The sequence below is a fragment of the Haemaphysalis longicornis genome, unplaced genomic scaffold (genome assembly GCF_048455015.1).
Source record: "Haemaphysalis longicornis isolate Haplotype H1 unplaced genomic scaffold, Haemaphysalis longicornis Haplotype H1 scaffold_14, whole genome shotgun sequence".
In the NCBI taxonomy this organism is placed as follows: domain Eukaryota; kingdom Metazoa; phylum Arthropoda; class Arachnida; order Ixodida; family Ixodidae; genus Haemaphysalis; species Haemaphysalis longicornis.
Genome location: NW_027526245.1, coordinates 23,042,022 through 23,069,023, shown reverse-complemented (window position 1 = coordinate 23,069,023; position 27,002 = coordinate 23,042,022). Strand labels below are relative to the sequence as shown.

The 27,002-nt window shown below is 45.4% G+C and overlaps 2 protein-coding genes across 4 annotated transcripts; one reads left to right on the top strand and one right to left on the bottom strand.

Annotated features, from left to right (window-relative positions):
- Window positions 1-694: 694 nt before the first annotated feature.
- Window positions 695-15,729, bottom strand: LOC144165195 (uncharacterized). 3 transcript variants are annotated; one of them, XM_077695313.1, is made up of 16 exons: window positions 15,491-15,729; window positions 13,968-14,092; window positions 13,152-13,253; window positions 12,585-12,723; window positions 10,678-10,773; window positions 10,555-10,614; window positions 9,650-9,712; window positions 9,509-9,574; window positions 9,369-9,434; window positions 9,225-9,290; window positions 9,084-9,149; window positions 8,943-9,008; window positions 8,065-8,130; window positions 6,215-6,321; window positions 3,544-3,757; window positions 695-933 (listed from the first exon to the last, which is right to left on the bottom strand). In XM_077695313.1, the coding sequence occupies exons 1-16, from the start codon at window positions 15,669-15,671 to the stop codon at window positions 710-712; spliced, it is 1,707 nt and encodes a 568-aa protein (XP_077551439.1). In that variant the 5' UTR covers window positions 15,672-15,729; the 3' UTR covers window positions 695-709. The 3 variants fall into 3 exon arrangements, with proteins under 3 accessions (XP_077551439.1, XP_077551440.1, XP_077551441.1); XM_077695314.1 differs by having other exon boundaries at window positions 6,215-6,318; XM_077695315.1 differs by lacking the exon at window positions 9,084-9,149.
- Window positions 15,730-17,761: 2,032 nt separating this feature from the next.
- On the top strand, window positions 17,762-26,652 carry LOC144165194 (uncharacterized). Its single transcript, XM_077695312.1, has 5 exons — window positions 17,762-19,127; window positions 19,557-19,694; window positions 22,867-22,986; window positions 23,095-23,355; window positions 25,665-26,652. The coding sequence occupies exons 1-5, from the start codon at window positions 17,861-17,863 to the stop codon at window positions 26,459-26,461; spliced, it is 2,583 nt and encodes an 860-aa protein (XP_077551438.1). The 5' UTR covers window positions 17,762-17,860; the 3' UTR covers window positions 26,462-26,652.
- The last annotated feature ends 350 nt before the right edge of the window (window positions 26,653-27,002 follow it).

Sequence of the window (27,002 nt, the reverse complement as noted above, 5' to 3'; positions counted from 1 at the left end):
TGGAAATGGGGAATCGAAAAACTTTGTTAAATCCAGGAATTCGTTACAAACACGTCCGTTACATCCGCATTTGACTGTACTTTTCAATCGCAGTGCGCTGTTGTCCTCGACGTCTTTCTCTTGTTAAAACTGTCTAACTGAGATGACTTCCCCTTGCAGTTCGAATTAACCAGCCTGCACTGCATAAGAGGGTGTCAACTTCAATTCGTCTAATAAAGCATTTTGTATCTACAAACTCCTCAGTGTGTAAAATGAGTGGCTTTGATTCCCAATGGGTATATGAAAGTGTTGCCGCCTGTTTCAACTGCAAAAATGAGACAACCGAACACTCGTCAATTCAAGGCCGTCTTTTACAAAAAGGGGCCTTTGTGTCTGAAAATATAGCACAAGAGTCTGTCGCTGGTCGTTTGGGAATAAATATCAGAGCGACAAAAAGGTGGCACAAAAGAACTACCCTATTGAAAATGTGGAGTTGATGGAAACCACATGGTGGATTATGGTAATGGAAGACATAATGGCATGCTGGATAATGGATGTCGGCAGGACAGTTGACGGCAGGACGGTTGGCGGCAGGACGGTTGGCGGCAGGGAACAGGGTGGTTGGCGGCGAAACATAAATTGTGTGCTCTCCCTATGGCCTTGACAAAGGTGACAAGCCACACACGCGCATGCCAATAACTTGAGTGTCATGAATGTGTTGTACAATAACTTACACAAATACACAGCCAGACCGCATTACTGTCAGCTTCTTACAATGAATGCAAAAAAGCCAGTGCTTACTCATCGGCTTTATTTTTTTTTGTGTGCCCCGCTTGCCCCGCCGACTGGACTCAGTAAAAAAGCTGCGCAGGTGCTTGCGGACTTGTCCCAACCGGTGTTCCGCCGGGGGCCCTCCAGGTCGAGGGTGCTCCGCTATGTACTTGGCCAGGAAGTCTGAAAATATATATATATACATACATATAAAGTTCCTAATCCACACAAATGCAGTCCATAACTTGTTATTTTACACATTACTGTAAAATGAACAATTTTGTGAGTGCTAGATTCAAGCTTACTTTTATTCGAGAAGTATCAAGTACAGTGTACTCTACCAAACAGAAAAATTTATTCAAGAAATAAGTTTGTGCACAGTCCTTCCTGCACATGAATTGGGTGCACCTAAGATGCTAGCACATTCTGCAGCTGCAAAATGGGTTCTCCCGCAGCTTGCATCTTTTTTTGCATCACAATCACTGACTGAAAAATTACAGCAACTAAACTACAGGCATTTTTTGCTATCAACATTACCAAAGCAGAGCCATGCCTGCTTACACAAGTGTCACAAACGCATTCCAGGGTTCCCACAGCTCAACGTAGGGTTCAGTTGCACTGTTTAACATTTTGTGTTAAAGGGACAGACAACCGATTTTTGTCGTGTATATATTCTCTATCCCAACTGAAAGGGCACCACTTAAAGCACCTTGACGAGACGGTTTTGCTGATAACGCCCCAGAACTTTTTAAATTGAATTTTTTTATCTACGAGCCGTATGTGTCCCTCCCAAAACTAGTGCTGGCAACCATGACAGAGTAGCTCGGCAACATACTTTTGTCTGTATGCGAAATAACAAACAATATTTAAAAACTTGTTCCCAGCTAAAAAAGTTTGAATCGCAGGCTTTCCTGTTCCTTTATGTGTTTTTTTAATGCAACGGTCTATTTTGCACGAATGCGCCATCTGTTGGGATAGATGATAGGTAGAATCTGGCTTCACGTTGTGGAGGCGGGAAGTTCGATTCTCCCCGGTCGCGACGTTTTTTTTTTTTTTAAGCTTTCGTTGGTGTATTTGAAAACTGAAATCAAATATTTTGGCAGAACAAATGCCTCTGCCTCAGGCAGAATCGTCAAAGCTCCTTCGCTGGGTCTGTTTACTGAACGCTGCCGTTGATTCTGGGCATGGAGGCTCAGTTAGCCACACTGAGAGCAACCCAGCGGCGGCGGGCGGCGTGTCTCAAAAAATTTCAAAATACATATACAATTTAAGCTTGTACAAATACTTGTGTTAAAAGGTTTCCAATACGTAAATAAACATTTAGGCAGTTACAGTAGCTGCTAGGTTTGCGGGTCACGTGACAGGGACACATATTGTAGTGCCAAGTTTCGACACTACGAACCGCCACCCTTCCGTTTTCAGGAAGTTTGCTGCCAAATTAAAATTATTTCCGTCAGTTTGTTTATAAATTGCTTGTGGTTACCGGGCTATATAAAACGCTGGCTTTCATATGAGCTAGAGAACATATACGCGACAAAAATCGGTTGTCTGTCCCTTTAAAAACTGGCAATGATGGAGTCATGATGCTGAGACTAATATGTGCTGCAGAAAAAAATATGCATTTAGTCAGCATGTGTGGGCAGTATGAGCCGGAGTTTCACAAAACGTACCTTTTGTATTTTGTCGCTGCTTAAAATGGGCTGTGGCCAAGAAACAAAAACACGAACAACCAAGAATGGCTGAGTATATTTACACCATCACAATGCAATTTGTGCTTCTTATCTACCCTCCTGCATTAAAGGAGTACTGACACCAAATTTCAAAGCTGAGATAACTATGTAAAACGCTTCCTTTTCATCAGGAGATATCTCCCAGCAAGTTTCAACAGCAACCGTTCAGCGAAACATATTTAAAATCCATTTTAATCTTCGCCCGCACGAGAAAGCCCAGAGCAGGCCGACGTGACATCATCTGCTACGTGCCCCAAACTGCCGACGTCGGGGCTCCCGTGACGAAGCCGACGCGCTGGCTGTGGTTGGCGCGCGCTGCTGGGGCGTGTGTACACGTCATGGTTTTGGGACTGACATCATGCTGCCCGGGCCTGTGGGGACGGCGAAGACCTCGGCCGGTCTGGGCGCGCGCGTGCGCTCGCTCGCGCGCGCTTCCAGAGAGGCAGCGATACGGCAAGAATGGTGACGCCATGTGATACATGCTGTCATGGCGGCCGCTCGGCGTATTTTTGCCGAAACCGAAACTGGCACAAATAAACGACGCCGTAAATGAATGTTTACGCTGCACTCGACCGTCTAATCTGTCAGTCTATGATTAGTGGGCTGGTAGGCACGCATAGCAGCGAAAAAAACGTAACATAAAAATTTCGTGTCAGTACTCCTTTAATGTACAGTTTGTTTCGATGCCCCTGTACCTGAGTATTCAGTGCAGACTAAATTTTGTTGTAAAATTACCAACTAGCCATAAAACTTTGGTAACCTCCTTAAATGCTTTAAGGCAGAGGCCTTTTATGCGTCAAGTAAAAAAATCTGGCCTTGTTGACCACAGGTGGTGTAAAACCCCATAAAGCGCAGTGCGTGAGCACGAAACAGCTCAAGGGAGTAGGCACGCTTAGCTACAGAGAACAGTGATTCTGAAAAAGTAGTGATGAGAAGTGTATGCAAATGTGCACTTTTATAAAAGTAAAAAAAAAAATTCTTCGGGATATTTAAACTCTCATATTGCCAGGTGAAGACGTAATGCCCCTTCTGCTGCAAAATGCTGTGCTGGACAAGGACTTACTCTTGACAATGTCGACCTTCTCTGGTGTGGCGACACACTTGCCACTTGCGCCCAAGATGGTGCGGGGGGCCTGCCCGGTCAGGCTTCTCTGGGCTGCTTCTTCTTCCAGCCACAAGTGCCGCGATACGTGTAGCACACACCGGGCGTCTGACGTGCTGCGCATGATGAACGCGAACTTGTCGACGTTCATGTAGGTGGCTGGCCCAATTTCCACCTGCAGTGGTAATCCATTTTCATGGTTACTACACAGCACAAAAAACAATGATGTAACACAGGGCCATTGTGGTAGAGAAAGGCTCCACAAAATGAGTGACAGAGCAAACAACATAAAGCATGTAAAAGATGCTTGAATGAAGCGATATGAGGCCACGTCAGGGCGACTCGCCTGTCACCCTGACGTGGCCGTGCGCACACCGAGCCAGCCGGCACGCGATGCGGCCAGCGCTGCACCATGGCGCTGCACCATGGCGCTGCCTCCGCTCGTAGAACGACGCCAACAGGTGCAGCTACAGTTTGCTGCCGCTTGCCCGAATGGAACTAATCGCGCAAACCAAGTTATGCATGCGAGAAAGGGGATGATGCTGTGGTGAAAATTCCCACAATATATAATCATGCGCGGTAGTCGCGCAAGCGACGATCAGTATTCTGCCACGATGTTAAGCCTAAAGTTCCTTCCGGGTGCCAGCTGCGGACAGAGCTGGCTGATCCAAGCGCTTCAAAGTTGGTGCCACAGAAGCATTCTCTCCTATTGGCACAAAGGTCAAGTCCCGCCCACACGCCGTCTACAGATTGGCGCATCGTGAGCTATCCTCGTTCGCAGAAGCCTAGCATGCCTCGAAAAGGGTGCCTTTGATAAGTGCGCCTTAAGGAAGGTTTGTGAAGCGCAAAGCAGCCTTTTCTCATTCTGGTCCTTTTCGAACGCTTACGAAAGGCCTCCTTAAGGCATAATTTAAGTATGCTTTCTGAATACAGGGGTAAGGAGTGTGTTTTCCCAACCAACGTCACGACAGCTTAGCTAAGGTGGCAAATTTTGTGCATTATCATGAGAAATTGATACAGCTGTAAAGGACGAAGCGCTTTCTACACACAAAAAAGGATCACATCTGCGTGCAAACTGGGTGACATGTGATGCGCCCAGTGCCAGTACCATGGCGCTCCCTCCCAAGGAATGAGTCATAAAGGCATGTGGGGCAAATTTGTTGCCACTTGGCAAAATGTAACCAACCGCAAGAACTAAGTTCAACATGCGAAAAATGGGATCATAGTGAGGTAGAAATTTACGTAACGAATAGTCATTCTGGCTAGTCGAGAAAGTGCCGATCAAATATCTTCCATGATGTCAAGCAGGGGACCAGCCACTGACGCAGCTGTGATTCAAGGGCTTCAAAACTGGCAGCACAGCAGTATCCTTCCCCACTGGCCCACCCAGGTCCCACCCACACGCTATATGCAAATTGGAGAGTTGTGTGTCAGCCGTGTTTGCAGGAGCCCAATTTGCTCAGGAAAGGGTGCTTCTGATAAGGATGCCTTTACTCTTTCGTGACTGCGGGAAAATTGATATTTTTAGGGGTCCAAGAAAACATTTTCCTGCTGCAAAAGAAATTGGTTAGGCACTAATTACAGGAACAAAAAATGCACATTATTTAACGGCCTTTCCAATAACACAAGTTTTTAAAATGTTTTCATGCATCATAGTTGCAAAAAAATATCAAAATCAAAATTTTTGCCAGGTTGTCAAAGAAAATAATAAAAAGGAGTTGTGTATAACAAACCACCCGTAGCAGAAAAAAAATAATATATTTTTTATAGGGAAACATTTAAAAAACATGCCCTAGAAAAAAATGTAACTTGCACGGAATTGTTTGCCAGATATTAAAAAAATTTCAGCACGCGTGGCGATGGTGTCTGGCAGTGAAGCCCAACCTCCATTTTGAATTTGCAATTTCGGGTGGTTCCCCGGAAGAAATCTGGCGGTTTGACATTATCAAAGGCACGCATTCGCCCCCACGTAACGTAAAAACATCTTGCCAATGACTGACTTTTCATTTACGGCCAGCACAGTATTTGGGACAAGCATGCAATGCAGAAAAACATGCACGAAGTTGAAAACGAAACTCTGTGGTTGGTGCTTGTTGCCGTTCACTGTCAGTTATCTCTGAAAACACTTTATCTCCCAAGGTATCATTCAAATTGAACGATTCTGAATAGGCACAGTCTTGAAAGAGTTAAGGAAAGTTTTTGAAACTTGTAACGGCCTCTTCACATTCTGGTTCCTTTTCAAACTTGTACAAAACACTGCCTCGTGGCATAAGTTTTATTTCTGAATACAAGGGGTCAGACACAGTATCAGAGTGAAGAAGCAGAGGGCACAGGGTGACTTTGGACACAGTCGCTTCACTGGACACATGCAGTTACAGCCTATAGAGAAAGGATGATAATGAAAAGGCATATTTGGCAATTGGACACAAATGTTTTTGCATTTTCTACACCATGAGGAGTGATTAGGTGCCCTTGGAGACCTCTATTGGCTACACAGTTGAGCAGTGCAAGTTAATGCATAATTCGAGTCCAGTTTACAATATTTGCACACGCTTTGCTCCTTTTTCTTTGTATTCATATGTGCATACAGTACAAGTTCTTACAGCAGCCTACAAAAAAAAGTGTCAGTCACCTTGCCGTCGGCCACTTTAAACGAGCTTTGAAGAGGTGCAATTGAGCTCTTGCTTGCCAGGCCAGCGCCAGCGCCACCCCGTACCGCAGCTGTGGCTACAGCAGCTACTGCAAACACAGAAAGAATGAATCAATGCGTACCATCTCGTCTCACTTTCGCCAGATTTAAAGCATGCCCTTAGAGACAGAACAGTTAAGCTACTATGTCACTAACATAGTAGCTACAGATCATTAAAAAATGCAGCACAGTATTATCAATGCTGGTTTCCAAGAAAAAATGTCTACAATGCAAGTCATCCATACTAATGAATGTTTAAAAAATAAATAAGTGCAGCAAAAACACAACTACTGTTTCTTCAGTGAAAAAAAAATGAAGTCAAGAGGGTTTTCTCTGATAAACTTAGCTTCACTTAGCATGTAAGAAGTGCAAATGACATCACTTACTTAAAGTGCCCGTTAACATGGTTCCTGCATCCAATGTGGGCGCTATGCTATGGAAAACAACTCCTAGTTCGACATCTGATCTCGCCTTTTCATCGCCTGCTTCTGACCGCACAGGGTTTTCATCCAATAAATGGGCTTGCTGAGCAAATTCGTTGACAAGCTCCAAAATGCGCTCGTCACTGATTCCCAAACATTGGAATCATCGCTCGATTATTTTTAAGAAAGCTGATGCTTTTTCTGGAAGGCCAGAAGGTTATCTTTTATTTTCCTTTTCCTTAGCAGAGGTATTGCCGACAATTCTTGCATGCCACCAGTCATTCATACTGGTTAAATTTTAAGTGAATTCGACACCATCTTCAGATCTTCAGTTTTCGAAGCTACCACCTGAAATCATCAGTTCACAGTACCTCATTTCTCACACAAATCCAGCAATGGCCTAAAAGTTCACTATTGTGGTGTGCATTAACAGCAAATAATTCATTGTTCCGAAGGCTCAATTTCGGCAGTAATGTTCGGGGGAGAGAGTTCAACACACCTTAAAAACTCGTACCGAGTGATATTAAGCATTGCCCAACTACAGATTCACCTTTCTCTTGGGCGAGCTAGTATCACATAATTGTTGCCGTTTTGGAGCTTTACTGGCACCACATTGCAGCCTTTTTGCAATACAGATTTCGTTCCTGTTTAGCTGTTGAAGCCCAAAAAAAGAAATGAACGGAGGAGAGCCATAAACAATATAGAAATCTGAGAATTCACTGCAGCCTTTGTAGACATTTTTTTTTACAAGTGTCCACAGTAATGCAATGGCAATGAATGCACTTAGCCATTCATACAAAAGACCATTCCTAGTTTGGACTGCATGTTTCAACTAATGTTATGAAGCCTGACACTGAAAGTTTTGTCCAGACTATCAAGTGCCCACATTAATGAGACAAGGCCACAGGATAACATAAGTTTGTATAAAAGACTATTGATGGCTCGAAAAAAGTTTCAAATTCAAAAATAAAAAAAAAGGCTGAACTGACTAAAACGTCTGAACTCATCCACCTGCAACACTTTAGAAAAACTGATATGAACGATCATAGTTCACTGGTACTGAAGATTAAGAGAATGCCACAACAGAACATCTTCAATAAATTAGTGACCATAGAGAAAAACACCCCTGTAATGACAGTTGGCCTCATGCCACAGCTACTTCCCAACCCCAGCTTTCTGAAGTGAAAAATAGATCTTGGCCTTAAACTCAGCGTAGTAGCAATAAAAGCACAACTAGCCATGATTCATATAACTGTCACTAAATAGATGATGTTTGGCTACATGAACTATATACAGCTGATGACCCTAGCTTGAAGAATTTAAATGAGGTGCCCCAACTAAAAATGTACCCGAGTGAAACACCACGCTCACCTGCTAGTCCCCGGGCCTCGGGCCGCTCGGCAAGGCTGGTGGGCGGAACTGCCGCAGCACCCCGGCCTGCATAACATAATGAAGTGGCCCCCCACCAAGTACGTTAAAGGAGTACTGACACCAATTTTCGGCATTACTATTATTGCACAGTTCACTTCCTTTACTCGACAGAATACCCTGGCTGAAATATGAGCGGCCTGTGACGCGAACACACTATGGATCTCATTTGTCGCGCCGACGGAGACGCGCGCGGAGAAGCATTCAGCAAATGGACATCCGCGTGACATCACCCCGTGAAAGCCAAAAAAGTGACGCGACAACACTCGTCAAAAAATCATGACGTCACTTCACGCACACGGCCCCGCGAGGGCCGAGTGGGCGCCGGCACATTCACAAACGGGTGCACATAGCCAGAGCTAGAGGCATAACTGCTGCCCAGAAAGGCACTGTTGGAAAAAAAGTTCCACACACGGGAAAGGAAGCGATAATATAGCCCGGAATCACAATAGAAGTCGCCATCAGGACTTTTATTGAAAGCAGTCATCGAACTTGTGCTGCAATGGTAGGCCTAGCACCTTCAGGCAGCTCAGCCGAAACAGCATCCCCACCGGCCTCCCCAGTGTTTTGACATCCTCACAAAGCGGTGAGGTCACGCCGGGATTCTGTCATATGCGCAGTTCGGGATGAAAGTGCAAGAATTTAAAACAAGCAGTTTTCAGGCCGTTCAATGTAATTAATTACTACGCGCTGAAGTATTTGAAGCGCTGTTTCGAGTTCGCCAGACCATTAAGCATCAATAAAAGCGATAAAAGTGGAACATAAAATTTTCGTGTGAGTTCCCCTTTAAATTCTGTGCATGAGCGAAACACCACGCTCACCTGCCAGTCCCCGGGCCTCGGGACACTCGGCGGGGCTGGTGGGTGGCACTGCTGCAGCACCATCACCTGCATAACATAATGAGGTGGCCCCCCACCAAATACGTTAAGGAATTCTGTACATGAGTGAACCATTAGGCTCACCTGCTAGTACCTGTGCCTCGGGCCGCTCAGTAAGGCTGGTGGGTGGCACTGCTGCAGCACCATCACCTGCATAACATAATGAGGTGGCCCCCCACCAAATATGTTAAGGAATTCTGTACATGAGTGAACCATTAGGCTCACCTGCTAGTACCTGTGCCTCGGGCCACTCAGCAAGGCTGGTGGGTGGCACTGCCACAGCACCATCACCTGCATAACATAATGAGGTGGCCCCCCAACAAATTATATGTTAAGGAATTCTGTACATGAGTGAACCATTAGGCTCACCTGCCAGTCCCCAGGCCTCGGGACACTCAGCAAGTTTGGCGGATGGCACTGCTGCAGCACCAACACCTGCATAACATAATGAGGTGGCCCCCACCAAATGTGTTAAAAAATTATTTCGATAAGCGAAACACCACACTCACCTGTTGGCCCTTGTGGCCAAGGGCACTCGAAGTCGCTGCTCACTGGCACTGCGGCAGCACCACTGCCTGCAGAACACACCACAAGCAATTATAACAGTAAAATATGTACTGCGAAAGTAACAGATACAACACACCACTCACCCAAAAGTGATGGGCCCTCTTCATGCGCAACCGAAGTGCTCAAAGGCACGCAGAATTCGATGCCTGTAGAGCGAAAACAAAGAAGCACTTAATTCAGCCCCACAAAAGACTAATGGTTATGTTCAAAGAGGATTCACTAAAAGCAAGCAGCGCTATATTTCATTCCTCTGCAAAGTTTGATGTTTTAGTATAAAGCCCCAGCCCCAAAGGGGGCTGAAACCAAACCGCTTGAGGACACATTTTAAAACCAGCCAATGTGAGTTTTACTCACACAGTGGGCTAATTAAGCTACTATTCGGATGTACTCCTGGAAATGTGCACGGCCGTTTCATTGCTGTAGCTAAGGCATCCAGCTCTCATTTGTTAAGCTTTTCAACTAGAAAAGCGGTTTCAGACTATATTTTATGACAACACGGGACAATGTTACAGGACCAAGAATAAACAGAACCAAATATGGCTGCAACTCCTACACATGGCATATGAAGCTTAAAAGCTCTGTTTGTGTGTCGTCTCTTCGCTTGCAGACTACACCTGATGGCAGCTTCCTAGTGAAACAAGCGACACCTTTGAAAAGCAATCATTTTGTCAGAGGTGAAAGCACAGATTCATAAACACGAAAGCCTACAGTTCATACCGCAAGCTGCATGCAGCACTGTGGAGGATACATTGTTGTCTATTAATAGAGTGCCCACTGAGGGTGCCTCTCACCATGAAGAAAAGCGAGAATAGGTGCCGGTGCCTTGTGTTACAGAATCCCACGCAATATGATCTACCCAAAATATACCCCCTCGGTCACTTTCAACAATCTGCAGCTGCTAGTGGGTGTACACTGCACACGCAAAGCATGCCTTTCAGAAGTGTTTCACCAGAAATAATTCAGATGAGTTTTGAATTGACAAACATACCTCGATCATCATATGGATCCTCGTCCAGCTCCTCAATCATCTCCCTTGGGAGACCTGAGGCTGTGAAAGTTGACACAAAAGCTTAATACTAGATCTCAGTAGCCACAATTACCAAAACATTACCTGTATCCAGTGATGGCACAACAAACTCTGCCACAACCTCGCCGGCAGGTTGTCGGCATTGGCACGCCGGCACATGAGAGCTTGTACCAGCAGCCTCTGCAGTGACAACAAGAACAGAAATTACAGTATGCAATGAGCAATTGCATAACCAGAATTAATAGAAAAATTGAAAACAGCACATAGTAAAATAGCTGTCCCTGGTAATTGTAAATGACGAAAGCCCCATTACTTTTACACTCCTCCAGTTGGCTTTTCATGGCCGCTGACATGCACCAGTAACCGTATTAGCAGGCTAACAGTCATAGGTGTGACCCCCCCAAATCATCTTGGGGGGGCGCCAAATTTGCCCCATACCTTTACTCAACCGAACCTGTTCCGTAAGGGTATGACCACGCGTGTTTTCACGGTAATGACAGCCGAAGAACTCTCATGTTACCTTCCAAAAGCTGTTTAATTCAGTCCCGGAAAGGTGGGGATCGACCAGACGCAGGCTGTTGTGAGAAACACGTTATCACATAATTTTAAATTTTCCATCTATTGCGGAGCTTGTCCTTTTTCTACTTTTCCTCGTAAATAACGTGCGCAGCACTGATCAAAAGAGCCGCGCAAAAGCGAGTTTCAGAATAGACCATATTAAGTTTATAAATTCATACGCATTTCTTCCATTTCTTCTCAATGGATCTTATAAATTCTTACACATGGGAAGAGGTCAGGAGTTGGCGGTGAGGTGGGGGGGAGGGGGGGGGGCGCTGCGGTAAGACTTCGCCCCCCCCTAATCTATAACCCTGCGCACACCTATGCTAACAGTGACCTGCCAAAGGCAAACGCAACAGAAACTAACAAAAATAACCAGTCAAGCTTAAATAAGTGGGGCTATTTAAAATGTAAGCCCTTGTGTACGAAATAAATATCATGCAGGTTTTTGCGACCACCAGTTCACTAACCACAAAGCCGAAAGCCTGAATGCAATACTGGCGGTCTTTTGGGTGGCTCACTAAACGACCGGAGCAGCTGGTGTGCAAGAAAGAATTGGAATTTGGCATGGCACTCCTCTTGGACTTGGCAGCGGAAAATAAAAAAAAAACCTTTTCTCGTTCACATATAACTACAATCACTGGAGACCGCAAGCTACCACCACTTGCCGAGTTGTCTTAACCTGAATCTTTTGCTCTCAGTGAACAAAATAGCAGGTAACGCAGTAACCCGTTTTTATCATGTTCCACCAGCACTTTCAGCCACTATAGCATCCCGTTGATTGTGGGGTATAATGCGCCAACTGTACTCAGGCGATGATGCGCGCTGTAGTGGAGGGCTGTGGATTAATTTTGACCACCTGGGGATCTTTATGTGCGCCGAAATGTCATACACCACTATAGCATCCTTTCTTCTGAAAGGCAAGAAACAAGCACTCTCCCTTAAAACAAAAATGCAGCTCTTGTCCTCTCTACTTTGTGCTCACTGTCCATGAGTTTTCACTGCACTACCTACCAAGAGACTTCAACTAGTATAGCAGAAAGTCCTGCTTGGCCAAAAACTTAAACTTCGTCTGCGAATAGCAAAAATATCTCAACAGCAGCTGCAAGAAAAAACAAAATCCCGCATAAAGGTTGTGTGAATTTCAGTGATGTAAAGAAAGAATGCATGAGAGGTTGGTTGTACACACGGCGTTGCTTGGGCATCTTTTATAAGCAATGACACTCGAACAGCCGAACAAGATGCATGGAAATGCGTAACAAAATTTTCAATGCAGAAAAAATAACACCGAATAAATCGTGACAGTTTAAATTTAGTCGTGCTACAGATTAGCCAAGTGGCAATCCTATGCATTGTCTTTATAAGTACAGTGTACTGCAGAATGGCATAATGCTTCAATGTGGGCACATTACCAAGATTTAAGGCATAGTTACCTATTCTATCCAACAGCACGTTGGTTAGCCGTTGAACCTGTGCCTCAGCTAGGTCCAGCTTCTTTTGAAGCTTTTTCATAGCTTCCCTTGTCCGCCGCAGTCGCGCACCAAGGCGAGGTCGTTTTGGCTCTGCTGTAGACTGTAAATTATGAAAGCAGACGCAACTAAAACACAAACGGTGTCCTGTAATTCAGTTTTACTATTTGGTTTAAGATTATACCTATTGAGACACTGTGTATTAGTAATAATAAGCATGGCAATCAACTGTACTTTTGCCAATGTAACCACCAGGGCTTCTTCACGAATAAGAACATTGGATCTCACTACTTGTTGCTTGATGAGGTTAAAGTTTGTAGCTGCAATTATGTAAATTTTTCGTTGCCCATTCCCAATGTTACCTAGAATTTTTGCCTGATTTGCTGGTACTCGAGCAAGCCACTACAACCTGAACTGCCATGCAATATTCAATCAACTGATCCAAAATAAGTGTATGTAATTAACCATGGCTCAGGCATGTGCAACTCTTTTTTTTTTGTGTAGTAAAATATGTTATGAAAGAACACATACCCTCGCATCCGGGCTTCGGTTCAACTCTGCCATGATATTTTCATGGAGAGCTTCAGTGGCCTCCTTTTTCCTCTTTTTCGCTTGCTTCTCGGTGTCCTTGGTCTGGAAAAACAAGCAATAACTTTGCACTGATACTAACATTGTTTCCTGTTTGGTGCCACAAGTTTTCTTAGCCATCACCCACGTCCTGATAATTGGACACCAGCATGTCTATAACTGTTTTTAGTCACGCTTTTTAGCAGGGGAAGGAAAAGGATAAAAGAGGCTCTAACCAGCCTTCACGTGAAGTTTCATGTGATGTGAAATGCCATCTTAGAAGGTTTCCCAGTCTCTTTTGTATTTTGCTCACACTTTCCACTTCCTTCACCTTTACTCACATGTGTCACTGCTCCAAACAACCAGTGGACATCGGCTCAGCTTTACTTCAACATGGGTTTTGGTACGCCAGCCTTTCACGACCACTGCTACAATGTTATTGCTATCGACCCCCAATAACCACTAAAAGCACCACAACTTTGTTGAGGTCGCCCGTGAGCGGCTATGCGTGGAAAACGAGTGGATCAAGGCAGGTCGTGATCGACACTTAATTTAAGCAAGTCCTCATGGTCCCAAGTCATGGCCTGTTCGTAAGGCGGTGCATGGCGGCTTCCAGATCTCTATAAACATTTACTCTGTTTTCTAATGAAGAGCTTCTCTCACTGCCACACTTCTCACAACCAATGTAGTGTCTACAATCCTCTCCCGAGCCTTTCTTCGTGTTAAAGGAACAAGTTTGCTAAGAGGAATTTGCAATTACACATTGTTAAATTGCCTTACAGAGCGGCCAGCTGCCCTTTTCTTGGATGCAGCTGGTGTGGTCGTTTCTGTTATGCCCACTCCAAGAACCCTCGGGAACGGCTCCCGCATGCCTTTGGCCTTCAGCCGAAGTGAATCCAGGTTTTCTGGAAACATGAGGGCACCGAGTAAGAACTAAAATCACACAAAAAACCTGAAACTCACCCACTTATATTTTCTTAAGGACACTAAAGACAAAATGCAAGTTGCTTTAGACCTCACTGAGAACACTCTTATGAGCAACCTTTCTAAAATAAGGTAGCAAATAGCAAAAAATGAAGACAGTTGTGGCTGCCACTGGCTATACCATGCAACTTACACCGGAAGTGGTTGAGATTGCATGAGAAGTATTTTAACAATACGCCTTCAGAAATTTATAAAATCTCAACTGGAAGTTTTTGTAGTGCCGTGTTTAATCATCGAAGAACAAAATGAAAGCCAGAAACCAATAGATCCCACAGCGACTCCAAACACTTGTTTTGCTAGTTTGTTTTGGTTTTGGTGCCATACCTGCAGCAATATGCAGCCAGATAATTGTGCAATCTGTGTACAGTATTGTGGACACAGCAACAGTTGTTTTTATATCGCTACACATTGTTGTGCCTTCCTTTTTCGTGGCTGCATACATAAGCCACATTTTTGGTGTAGTGCGATTGCACAGTGAATACCATGCTTAAAAGGGAGATGACAGGCCACAATTTATTTTATTAGGCTCCAGCAATGAGGAAAGCCAAGGAAGCGCATTGTTAAAACATGGGTAACAGGATGAGTGAAAGTGAAATAAGATTCTAGTGAAATACCAGCTATAACCTTTTGAAAAATCCCACACTAACCTTAGCTAGTTTTGCACATTCCCGGCGTTTCGAATCCTATATGCATTGTACGAGACATTGCAGACTTCCGGATGTGGAGTGAAGAAACTGCACGAAGCTGTTGACCTTTGCCCACACATGGCACCGAGGCGTACTTTTAGACAGCATATGCAAGTGCTTGAACACTATGTCACAACATGTCCATTTCTTTCAAAAGTGCACAATGCACACGACTTCAGCCTGAGACGACGTGCTTGAACATCAAAACGAACGCAGTGGGCACGGGCAACTGCTTTGACCATTGAGTGAACGTGTTTCTACACTGATCGAACACACAACGTGAACCCAGCCAATCCTCACTGATCACGCCGGGCGACGTATGAAATACAAAAAAAGCAATTCACACTTCAGACAACGGCCATTCTCCCTTCTCACGCCCGGCAAACGCTTCGCGAATTGAAACGCGAACAACCTCCAGTGACGAGAATGCAAACCCGCGACTTCGTGCTTAACAAAACACAAGTTGTCGTCAGGATTCAAAGCGCCGAATAGGCTTGACATCAACGCACAACAATCTAAAAATCTTGTATGCCACGACATCTCTGCTTTTGTTTGCACGAAATGAACGCATGAGAGGGTAGAAGTAAATCTGTGGCATTTGCGTTAAATGTATGAGCAGGCAAGCCTACTTACCGGCGAGGGCGACGACGCGGCCGGGATAATACCCTTCCACGGAACCGTCTTCGTTCGTCCAAAAAGCTTGAACCCTCTTCGTGCTATCGAAGTCTGTGTCATCATACGGGTGAAAATTCTTAATCAAACGAACAGGTACTATTGCACGTAGCTTATCTTCGTATTTGATATACGCCAGCATGGCTGTTCGATGACTAAAAACACCATGAGATTTCAACGGATGCGCTGCAGGGGCTGGTGAGGGATGGTTAAGGGGGCACCCGATGGTTATATATGGTTATACACTGCTTTTCTAAGAATTGCCAGATTTCCTTGTTTTCTTTTTCATTTTTTTACTAAAACCCACAGCGCTACATCTGTTATGGAGGGGTGTTAGCAATGTCAGCGCCGCAGTACGCAGAGTAAGTATGTCTTGGTGCGCCACTGCTACAAAAAAAGAGAAGAAAATTAACATTTGTTTTGGTCATACTTCAACAATCAAACTGTTTACAGCAAACAAAGTAATTAATTTTTGTTGCTGAAAAGTACAATGGCCCATTGAGACGTGTGTGTTCGCATTTATAAAACGCGTTTTAGTACAAGAACTAGTGTGGAATAATTGATATTTCTGAATGTTCGATACGGCTTGTGATTCATCATTAGAACATGTCTTTTGAACATTTCTCTGCCTAAAGCAGCTTTGAGCAGTTCCTGGGTAGCCCAAAACTGCTTCCGCCATAGAAATTCAATGGAAAATACAATACGGAGCTGCTCAGAGCAGGCAAATGTCAAAAACCGATCTCCACACCACCCATACAAAAGACACTCGAGCCCTGGCAACTCATTCTGCCAATATATTCGGCTCATGGTGCAGCTTTGAAGCGTTTATTGACACCAGACTTGCGCAGAAATGCCGAAATATACAAAAAAGCAGATTGTTGTGTCACAAGGGGGATAGTGGCAAGGCCAGGCACGTGCGTGTGTGTGCATCGAGTGGAAGGTGTTGATACCTTTATCTCCTTTGCTAGGTAATATCGGAGTCCCTTAATAGGACTCCGGTAATATCAAGGTATGCGTGGTTTCTTCACGAACCAAGTACTTGGTTGCAGCAGTTTCATCAGTATGACGCAAGGAAAATAGCTGCTCTCTAGCCGGAACAAAGACATATGTTATATACATTGAACACAAAAATTCAGTTCCAGGTTTTCTTTTCTTGGTGATTGGCGTACCCGAGTGATAAGGTGATGGTCACCTCATCCATCACCCAGATGTGGTCGGTTTGGCCGCTAGCAGTTGCTTTGCTAGCGACTTCCGAAATAGGAAATGCATAAAGTTATATTCGAGGCATTTGCATGCATGAGGTTTAACTATTACTGTTCATGCGACCTCCCGTTCAGTTACTGTTCATGCGACCTCCTGTTCAGTCTGTTCATCATTATTGGTTTGATTTTGGTGTTGAGATCACATGCAGCCATGAAAACTTTGTCAATGTGCATTGTTGTTTTCCTGTTTTCTTCATTTTTTGACAGACAACCTTTCCGACGTATATCTGCGTTCATATCGAAATACTGATCATGGTTATATTTCGCATAAAGTCCCTCTCTGATGAAGGGACTTCAATTTCGCAATAACAAATTACGGCGCCGTGACGTGGCCTTATCTTCGAAAAAAAGTTCTATCATCAGGCCTAGGTGACGCGTTCCCACACCTCCATGTTCGCAAAGGAAAAAAGGATTAAAGGTGCGCGTTCTGATGGTGGCCAGCTTCCGCTTTTGATTTGATAACAACCATTTATTTCTATCTAGGCATCCTTCGATTTTTTAATCAGTTTTCAGCTGTACGCTCGCTTGTCATGTAGGCCACAGCACGAACATACGAGTGCACATGGTGGGACCTAACGTTAAGGCGTTCACGGGCGGGACCAAGCAGAATTAGCAGCGTTTGCTGGGCCAGAGCCTTCCTTCAGGAAATTGACCCGAACAGTTGAACTGACGTTAATTTCTTGCTGACCCAATTTAAATCGTACAATTAACTGCCAGCCATTCTTCACTCATGTATAAATTTAACTTTGATACAGAAGCAAAAAAACAAAAAAGAAACAGTTTCAGCAAGCAGTATATTTTGCGAGGTATCTAAATATACTTTTGAGATACAAAAAAATATTTTTTTTGCCAGTTTTGCAGCGCCATCTGAACAAATTGGTTGGTTTCTGCAGTGTTAGTGCGTTTTTCTTTTGTTTCTTTTTTCTGTTGACGGGCCCGCGCTGCCGCAAGCATTTGTTAGATCACAGCGCAGCCTTGTTGCATAGGCGCATTCAAATACTTTTGTTTTTCTGTGGTTGCGACTATGCGTATGTGCTTTACCATCTGACACCTGCGGACACGACCGGCCATGTCCGACAGCCCTGCGAGAGCGCGGCGGAAACGGTACTTGGACCGTGACAGTTATTTTTATGTGCCGGCGTCAACAAGCTGGAAGCGGGAAAAAGACTTCGAAGCTTCAGCGCTTAGTGCGACCGCATCTAACGTTGAGCCTGCAAGTGACGCACAGGTCGTCTCCCAGGAGCACTCGGAAAGCGATGTCGGACCTTCAAATGCAAGCAATGAAGGCGGCGCGGCTGATGTCGACGCGGCACCTTCAACTAGTCAGGCCGAAAACGATCAGCTGATTGACGAAGGCGACCATGACAGCGAGTATTGCGGCTCGGAGTACAGCTATGACAGTGACGATGAGAGTGACAGCGGGTTTTTGGACGTATCAGATGAGGATGGCATGCTTCATTCCCGCTTTGCGCAGTTTGATGACCAAACATTGCCCAATTCCCAAGTTACAAGGTCGGGTGCTATAGCAGCCATTATGTCATTTGCTGTTGCCCATGGGCTGACATGGTCAGCTCTTGGTGATCTAGCGAAGCTGGTCAACTTTCTTTTCGGAACGGATGTATTGCCCAAGAGCAAGTATTTGTTTAGGCAGCTCTGGTCCAAGGAAACACAGGATATAGTGCAACAGCACTACGTTTGTGAGAAGTGTGAATCTGAAATGGAGGCACAAGGGCTGTCAGCTCACTGCCCCATGTGCCAACACACTGATCGAATTCAGACATTGAAAGACCGTGGCCTGTTTTTTGTTGTTCTTAACATGGAGAAGCAGCTCAGCTTTCTTCTTGAAAAAACAAAAGCGGACCTTCATGAAAACCTCAACAAGCTTCAGCAGCCCGAAGAACAAATTACTGATGTGACCAGTGCAGAGTGCTACAAAAGGCTGCGAAAGGCAAGAAACCTGAGTAAGGATGACTTGACACTGCTCATCAACACGGATGGAAGCCCTGTGTGGAAGTCTTCAAAGACTTCTATCTGGCCCCTTCAGTTCATTGTTAATGAACTTCCACCCAAGGTGCGGTTCAAGCATCCCATTCTTGCAGGACTGTGGTTTGGGAAGAAGCATCCCAACATGCAGTTGTTCTTGCACACATTTGTGAAGGAGCTCAATGGCATGAAGGCAATCAAGTGGAACCATGAGGCTCACACGCATGTGTCCAAGGTAGCTGTCCTGGGGTGCTCAGTTGATGCTCCAGCAAGAGCAGCCACACTCAACATGGTCAACTTCAATGGCTACTTTGGATGCCCATGGTGCCTCATTCCTGGGGAGCACACTGAAGGTAAGCCATGTTTATCTTGCAGTTCTTTGGCATGGCCTGTGGAAAACAGTAAACCAGTTGCCTTAATATTTACTTTCCCAAACACGTTGCAAAACTTATTTATCGCATGGATAAATGCAAACAGCAACGCTTCCAACTTCACGAAAGCAGAAGGGTGCACTGAAGGGCCTGTTGATACATTTTAACTTCAAAAAAACAGCGCAGATGGCAGGACTAAGCAAGAAACACAGAGTACAGGGGCTGACGAACAATTGATTGCGCTTTAATGCGGCAGGAAAACACACGTGAAACGTGAGGAAAAACGAAGAAAGCGAAATAAAGTTTTACATAAAATGTTTTCAGAAGAATACTGTTAGTAAAAAAATAGTAAATTCTGTGCCATGTTTGTAGTGAGGACATTGTGTGACGAGTTTTTATTTTTCATTTCAGGGAGCATGCGGTACATCATATATGAGCCACCAGAAGCAAGGACATCTGAGATGGTGGTTCAAGATATGAAGCTGGCTCTTCGGTTTAAGGACACCATCAATGGCATCAAAGGGCCATCTGCTCTTGTGAACTTGAAAGGTAAGCTAGCCTTTAATCTCCTTTTATCGGCTATAGGTGCGCTTAGTGATTTTCATGGCATGATACAAAAACAGCAACCTGAGCACGATACAAATGGAAACATTCTCAACCCTGAGGGTGAAATTATTGAGCAAAAGGTTGTGTAATTTAAGCCAAGGGTATGACGGAAGCCCTTTTGGTCGGGATGCATTTTGAAGAAGAAAGGCCAGGACGCCGACCACGTTATTTCGAGTTTAAAGGAAATTAACGTTTCGGCTTCCACACTGAAGCCTTGGTCACAATAAAACCTTGAAGGGAAATAATCACCTTAAGTGTTGAGGGTGGCCGAGCGGGTACTTCGAGGGACCGCCCCGGCAGAGCACGCAGCCCTGAGAGACACGTACAGACACGATGCTACCAGCAGGAACATAACCCGCCCCGGCGGGGAGCTCGCTTTATTAGCGCACCTAGAATCCACTGATGATGATGGTCGCCGTGGTGCCATCTAGTCGAGACGCGACACACTACATTAAGTACGCTTCACAACGCTGCGCAGGCTACTTGCGTACATTGGCGGCAGATTTCTGGCGTTCCTATTCAGCGTGTGTTCCGTCGTCTGTATGTGAAGTGATTCCAGTAGCAGGCGTGAAGTGGCATTCCTTTCTTTTGCGAGGACACATGTAGCAGACCAGTAGATTGTGTGCGATGTGGTATCGCAGTGCTCGGCAAGGGTGCTTGTCGACACGTGGTTCTTGTTCACATCATTTTGATGCTGCTGCAGGCGCTGCGCAAAGTTTCCTGACTCGCCAATATACACGTAACGGCAGTGTGCACAAGGAATGACGTAGACAACTCCTGGATACCTCTCTGTCGGCAGTTTGTCCTTTACGTTTACAAGTTCATGCCTTAGTTTGCGAGACGGCACGGGCGCAGTTTGCACATTGTATGAGCGGAGTATGCGTGACAGAGCCTATCTGATGCCGGGCACGTACGGAATTGCTGCGTGCTTTTGAAGTCCGACGTCGGCAGCATGCGCAGGGCGAGGGCGTTGTCACTGAACAGAGTTGATGAAGCCCTTAGGGTAACCGCACAATGAAAGCTCGTAGTGAGCTCGCATATTGTCTGCCACCCGGTCCTCTGGCTTGCTGGAGGTCCTGTCAGCTCTGCAGAGAAGGGAGGCCACCACAAACTGCTTCTCTCCTGCCGGATGCACCGAATTAAAGTGTAGGCACAGGCCAGTGTGAGTCTTCTTTCTGAACACCGTAAAGGACAGCCCCACACCATCACGCTTCACCAGGACGTCCAGGAATGCCAGACGCCTGTCGGCCTCTTCCTCAGTCGGGAATTGGATGAATTCACAGCCGTGAATTCACGACTACGCGAGCTCACTACGAGCTTTCATTGTGCGGTTACCCTAAGGGCTTCATCAACGCTGTTCAGCGACAACGCCCTCGCCCTGCGCATGCTGCCGGCGTCGGACTTCAAAAGCACGCAGCAATTCCGTACGTGCCCGGCATCAGATAGGCTCTGTCACGCATACTCCGCTCATACAATGTGCAAACTGCGCCCGTGCCGTCTCGCAAACTAAGGCATGAACTTGTAAACGTAAAGGACAAACTGCCGACAGAGAGGTATCCAGGAGTTGTCTACGTCATTCCTTGTGCACACTACCGTTACGTGTATATTGGCGAGTCAGGAAACTTTGCGCAGCGCCTGCAGCAGCATCAAAATGATGTGAACAAGAACCACGTGTCGACAAGCACCCTTGCCGAGCACTGCGATACCACATCGCACACAATCTACTGGTCTGCTACATGTGTCCTCGCAAAAGAAAGGAATGCCACCTGACGCCTGCGACTGGAATCACTTCACATACAGACGACGGAACACACGCTGAATAGGAACGCCAGAAATCTGCCGCCAATCTACGCAAGTTGCCTGCGCAGCCTTGTGAAGCGTACTTAAGGTGATTATTTCCCTTCAAGGTTTTATTGTGACCAAGGCTTCAGTGTGGAAGCCGAAACGTTAATTTCCTTTAAACTCGAAATAACGTGGTCGGCGTCCTGGCCTTTCTTCTTCAAAGGTTGTGTAATGCTACACGCAGCTAATGATAATCCTCTTGCCAAAACCTGTCAAGTTTTTCCAGGTAACGGAACATTGTAACTGTGAGGCTTTCCAGCTGATTCACTGTGCTGTTTCATTTAGATGTCAGCTCTAGATTGTGGCTAATGTTTGTCTATATTTCTCTTGCTTGCCAAACACCTGCAAGGACACCAGTGTAGCAGATAGAAGAGTGCACAAAAAGCAGGGTTTTAAGGCAAGTCAAGAAATGGAGTAAATTTAGAAGCTGGACCATTCAAAGTGTAGGGACCGGCTCAGTAGACAATGTTTTAATGACAGTTTAAGGAGTTTGTATGACTGGTGAGGTCTATACGCAGTGTGTGGCGACACAGCTAATAATTCTTTATACATCAGTTTGAACCATTATGTACATACCTTCCTCATGCTTTCTGTTGTTCTGTGGTAAAGTGGGAAAAAAATAAATGAAAGAATGAAATGGCAGAATGGAACATCAGTATAAGGTGAGAAAGGCAAGTCTATTTCAGGGCATAAACAAAGTAAGCGCTTTTTGCGGGATTTTAAAAAATCCTGCACAACACTGTTTGTGGAAATAACAGGTGGCAGCAAACATCTATTGTTTTGAACCTTCCTTAATGACAAAAGAATACGGGAGGTGTCTGTATGAAAGCATAGATAAAGTCAATGGTGCACTTACCTCTTGAAGTTGTTTTGAGCTTGTAATTAGAGGTGGTTTCACAAAAAACAATAAATCCTATTGTCGAGAAATTTATTTCTGCTTTGCACTCCCCCCCTCCCCCTCCCCGCCTTATGAATGCACATTTCGAAATAGTTAACTGAGCTCTGTGTATTGACTGTGGGCTTCAGCATTTCATGACAGCCTGGTAGTCCGACTTCAGTCATCAAGGCAGCACTATTTTGCCCTGCTCCTGCTGGGTATTTTAGCAACAGGGATAAGGTTATGGTGCAGGTGTAGGTCACAGAGAACTTTAATGGCATGCAGTATTTTATCGGCCATTTTACTCTTCATACGTGGAGTAGTTATTTCTTGCATTGGGCGACACGTTTAATGGGGTATTTGTTAATGACATTATTAACCACGCTGTTTTTTTAGGGCTAGATCTGGTCAATGCTCAGAGCGTGGAGTACATGCACTGCGTCCTGCAAGGTGTGTCAAAACAAGTCACAGAGGCACTCCTGTCCACTCCATACTCCAATCTCTGCTTTGACGAAGGTAATAGCACATATGTTCTCTTTTCTTTGTATGGTGTGATTTGCTGCTGAAATGATGCTACTTTTACATTCCTTGGGTTATACATTTATTGGAGGTTATTTTTTACAGCTCTCACATCAACAGTGGCTAAAATAGATGCACGGCTCCTAGTCATCAAGCCTCCCCATTGTGTGACAAGGTTGCCACGGCCCCTTTCCGAGCGGAGCTACTGGAAAGCTTCAGAATGCAGGCATTGGATCCTGTTTTACGCCCTGCCATGTCTTGAGGGAATTCTTCACCTTGAATACTGGAGGCACCTGTCGAAGTTGTCAGAAGCTCTGCATATCCTTTTGGGAGAAGAGCTCAGTTCAAATGAAATCGACAGAGCAGGTAACATCAATGTTTCAATTGTGTTGCAAGCAATCCGTTATGCGAAATGTTTTCCCAAATGCTTGTTGGGATAGATGGACCATAGTAACACAGTAACATGGTCATAATTTTTAGCTGCATCTTATGTTTGCAAGTGACTGGCCAGTGTTGAGTGGCATTGATAAGTTAACTCATTTGATATTTCAGCCATAAAAGCCATTGGATGCCATTATTAATGGTCATTGAAGCCTTTGATTGGCCACTTATCGCTGCTATTTTGAGTTTTTAGTATTGGGCAGATGGTCAGTGTTTGCTGTGTTGTTATAGGAAAGCGCAGGCTTTAAAACTGCATAGCACTAGTTTCAGCGTTGGCTTTTTGCACAATGCGCCAGCCATGTGGAAAAGCCAGACACGCAAAATGCAGTATGTAGGTGTTAGGCTAGAACATTCGTGGTTGAAAACCACTTCCATAGATAATAATAATAATACTTTTATTTGTACTCAGGGCGACTGGAGCCATGTGTACAGGACTACAAAAGGCAGGACTGCCCATACTCGGGAGGTTTATGTGGGAAAACAACTTGCGCTTCTGCAGCAGGCTAGTTTTGCGTAGGGCCACGCACAGGACATACGCCGCTGGCAACAGCCCACGCATGACCATGACGACATGGGTACCAGAAGTATGCAACACAAGGAGGCAAGATATTAATCGACCAGATTTAGGGGAAATCCCCAAGGTGGAGTAAGTTTCAGCAAATGAAAGTTTGACATCCACCTAAATGCAGCCATACGGCTACAAAGGAAAGCTATACAGCTTTCTCAGAAACTTCGCAGTTGAAGAAAAATTCGTCCTGGTCCAGGATTCGAACCCGAGACCACTGCTTAACCGGAGCAGTCGCTCTACCAACTGAGCTAACCACGAGGCTAGTCGTTTGTAGAGCGAGAACAAATTGATCGACAACTCGAAGTGAAGGGCAGGTGTTAATCGACCAGATTTAGGGGAAATCCCCAAGGTGGAGTAAGTTTCAGCGAATGAAAGTTTACTTCCTCCACCTTGGGGATTTCCCCTAAATCTGGTCGATTAACACCTGTCCTTCACTTGGAGTTGTCGATCAATTTGTTCTCGCGCTACAAACGACTAGTCTCCTGGTTAGCTCAGTTGGTAGAGCGACTGCTCCGGTTAAGCAGTGGTCCCGGGTTCGAATCCTAGACCAGGACAAATTTTTCTTCAACTGCGAAGTTTCTGAGAAAGCTGTATAGCTTTCCTTTGTAGCCGTATGGCTGCATTCAGGTGGATGTCAAACTTTCATTCACAGGAGGCAAGGCGACAAGGCAAAAAAAAAGTGACAAGGCGACAGCAAGTGCAAGCAGGGCAATGACAGGCATAACATGAAGCAACCACTGACAAAAATGATAAGAGCACCCGCCGCGGTGGCTCAGTGGCTAAGGCGTTGCGCTGCTGAGCACAAGGTCGCGGGTTCGATTCCCGGCTGCGGCGGCCGCTTTTCTGATGGAGGCGAAAAGCAAAAACGCCCGTGTGTACGAGATTTTGGCGCACGATAAAGATCCCCAGGTGGTCAAAATTAATCCGGAGCCCTCCACTACGGCGCGCCTCATCACCTGCGTTGCGTCGGCGCGTTAAACCCCACAATCAATCAATCAATCAAAAATCATAATAGCACAGCCTTCCCAGGCACCCCCTGCGTTTTTTCCCTGTCGCAGCAACACCACGTACCACTTCATGCGACTAATCTCCTAGTCAAGTGAGGCCATTCAGCAAGAAAAGTCAACATGGTCGTTGGCACTCGTCGGTTGGGCCGGGTCAGAGTGCTAGTTTTTGTGTAGCATGCGGGAAAGTTTTGGCGATTACGATGTATAATAGAGGGGTTTCTAATGCATGAGATCCTATGGGAACCATGCCGGGACTGATTGATGATGACGTTGCAGCCAGGAAAATGCAGCAATTGCGAATGTAACAGTGGGGTTCTACTGTATCGGCATTACTGGTAGAATTAGATACTGTGGAGAAAAGATTTAATTGTCAATGCTGGAAGGCTAGTGATGGGTTGCCCGGTGTAGGAAGTAGAAGAAAGCAGCGGCCATAGCTTGTGTACATTAGACAGGTAAAAAATAATTGCCATGTGAGCCCTGTGTTTGCGGCATTTATTTGGAAATCCCCTAGTCAGAGGTTATGGAGGTAAAAAAATAAATGCCATTTGGGCCCTGTGAGTGTAACAGATATTTGGAAATCCCCTAGTCAGCGGTTATGGTGCTGACACATGTTGAGTTGTCTGCTGCACTTAAAAAGATGCTATTTCATTCTCTTTCAGAATTGCTCTTGGAAAGCTTTGTGCGCAGTTGCAAGTCTCTGTACGGTCCAAGCTTCATGACGTTCAATGTCCATGGGCTGCTGCATCTGGCCAACTCTGTGCGGTCGCTAGGGCCGCTGTGGGCCCACTCTGCCTTTGTTTTTGAAGGTGGCAATGGCAACATTGTGCGGCAAGTATCAGCAGCCAAGGGCATTCCTCAACAAGTGACCGAAAGAATTGTCATGTTTCAGCAGCTGTGCCAACTTTGTGACAGTGGTCGGCTGACACTGCAAGAGCAGCAGGTGTGCAAGGAACTGATTGGTTACACACCTGTACAGAATGCTGCACGTGTTGGGGAAAAGCTGTGCCTTCTGGGAAGAGGCAAAGTAACGGCCCTCAGCTGTGATGAGCAGAGGACAATTCAGCTTCGTTGTGGGATTGCTGCTTCAAGTGCACTGCAGTACGAGCGTTTTATTCTAGATGGCCAGGTATTTCACAGCACTGCCTACACAAGGCCAGCTAGGTCGGACACCACTTTTCTTAGAACGACCAGTGGTGACTACAAGCGGGTGGAAAAGGTACTCGCTCTGAGGGGCACTGATACCTGTGTTATTTTGTGTCGTCCGGTTATTATTGCCGATGTACCTGCTGGTGTGCCTGCCATGCCTCAGCACATCAAAGAGTGTTTTCTTTCACACTTTGCAGTGCTGGATATTGTGCTACCAGAGGAGGTTCAGGACTCCTGTCTGTTTATAGATTTCCCTGTAGAAGAAAAGATGTTTATTTGTAATATTCCTAACAAAATTGAAAGGGACTAAAGTGGCAGCTTGTTGTAGGACAGTATAGCGTATTTTCACTTACATTGTGTTGCTATGGGCTCATTTTTGCTGTGTATGTGTTCTGGAGGTCATGTTAGCATTCAAATGCATTTAGTGTTTAAATATTTACCTGTATTTAGTGTTAGTAGGAAATTTTCAGTGTTGTACGGAAAAACGTTCCTGGAAAGTTTTTTTTGGGAGGAACAGAGGAACATCACCGTTCCGTCAAGGGTAGGTAGAACTGTAACAATACCTCCAGTTATGTTTACGAAAGAACAGCATAGGGTACAGCGTTCCTTCTGTAAATGTTACATTGCTAGGATTTGGCTGTTTTTGATGCCAAGGTTTTAGGGTGTCCTTCTCATGCTATAAGCTGCCAAATTTTTCTGCCCTTCATGGAGCGTTCTTCGTTGAAGGTCGAAGGAAGAAAAGAATAACCACAAAGCCTGTCAGGCAGGCTGCAGCAGGGTGCACACGGCTATGCTGGCTGTAGACGCCAATGAGAAAGGTTCTTTGGCGCCTCTTTAATTCGTCTTCTGCC

What these genes read in the sequence shown, in the direction of transcription:
- LOC144165195 (XM_077695313.1), bottom strand. Translation starts at nt 15,671, where the DNA reads ATGCTGGCGTATATCAAATACGAAGATAAGCTACGTGCAATAGTACCT. An exon ending in ACCGAAGCCCGGATGCGAGG is followed by an intron (nt 12,724 to 13,151) that starts GTATGTGTTCTT and finishes CATAATTTACAG; the next exon opens with TCTACAGCAGAGCCAAAACG. An exon ending in TGTGCCATCACTGGATACAG is followed by an intron (nt 10,615 to 10,677) that starts GTAATGTTTTGG and finishes CAACTTTCACAG; the next exon opens with CCTCAGGTCTCCCAAGGGAG.
- LOC144165194 (XM_077695312.1), top strand. Translation starts at nt 17,861, where the DNA reads ATGTCCGACAGCCCTGCGAGAGCGCGGCGGAAACGGTACTTGGACCGT. An exon ending in CAATCTCTGCTTTGACGAAG is followed by an intron (nt 22,987 to 23,094) that starts GTAATAGCACAT and finishes TATTTTTTACAG; the next exon opens with CTCTCACATCAACAGTGGCT. An exon ending in AAATGAAATCGACAGAGCAG is followed by an intron (nt 23,356 to 25,664) that starts GTAACATCAATG and finishes ATTCTCTTTCAG; the next exon opens with AATTGCTCTTGGAAAGCTTT.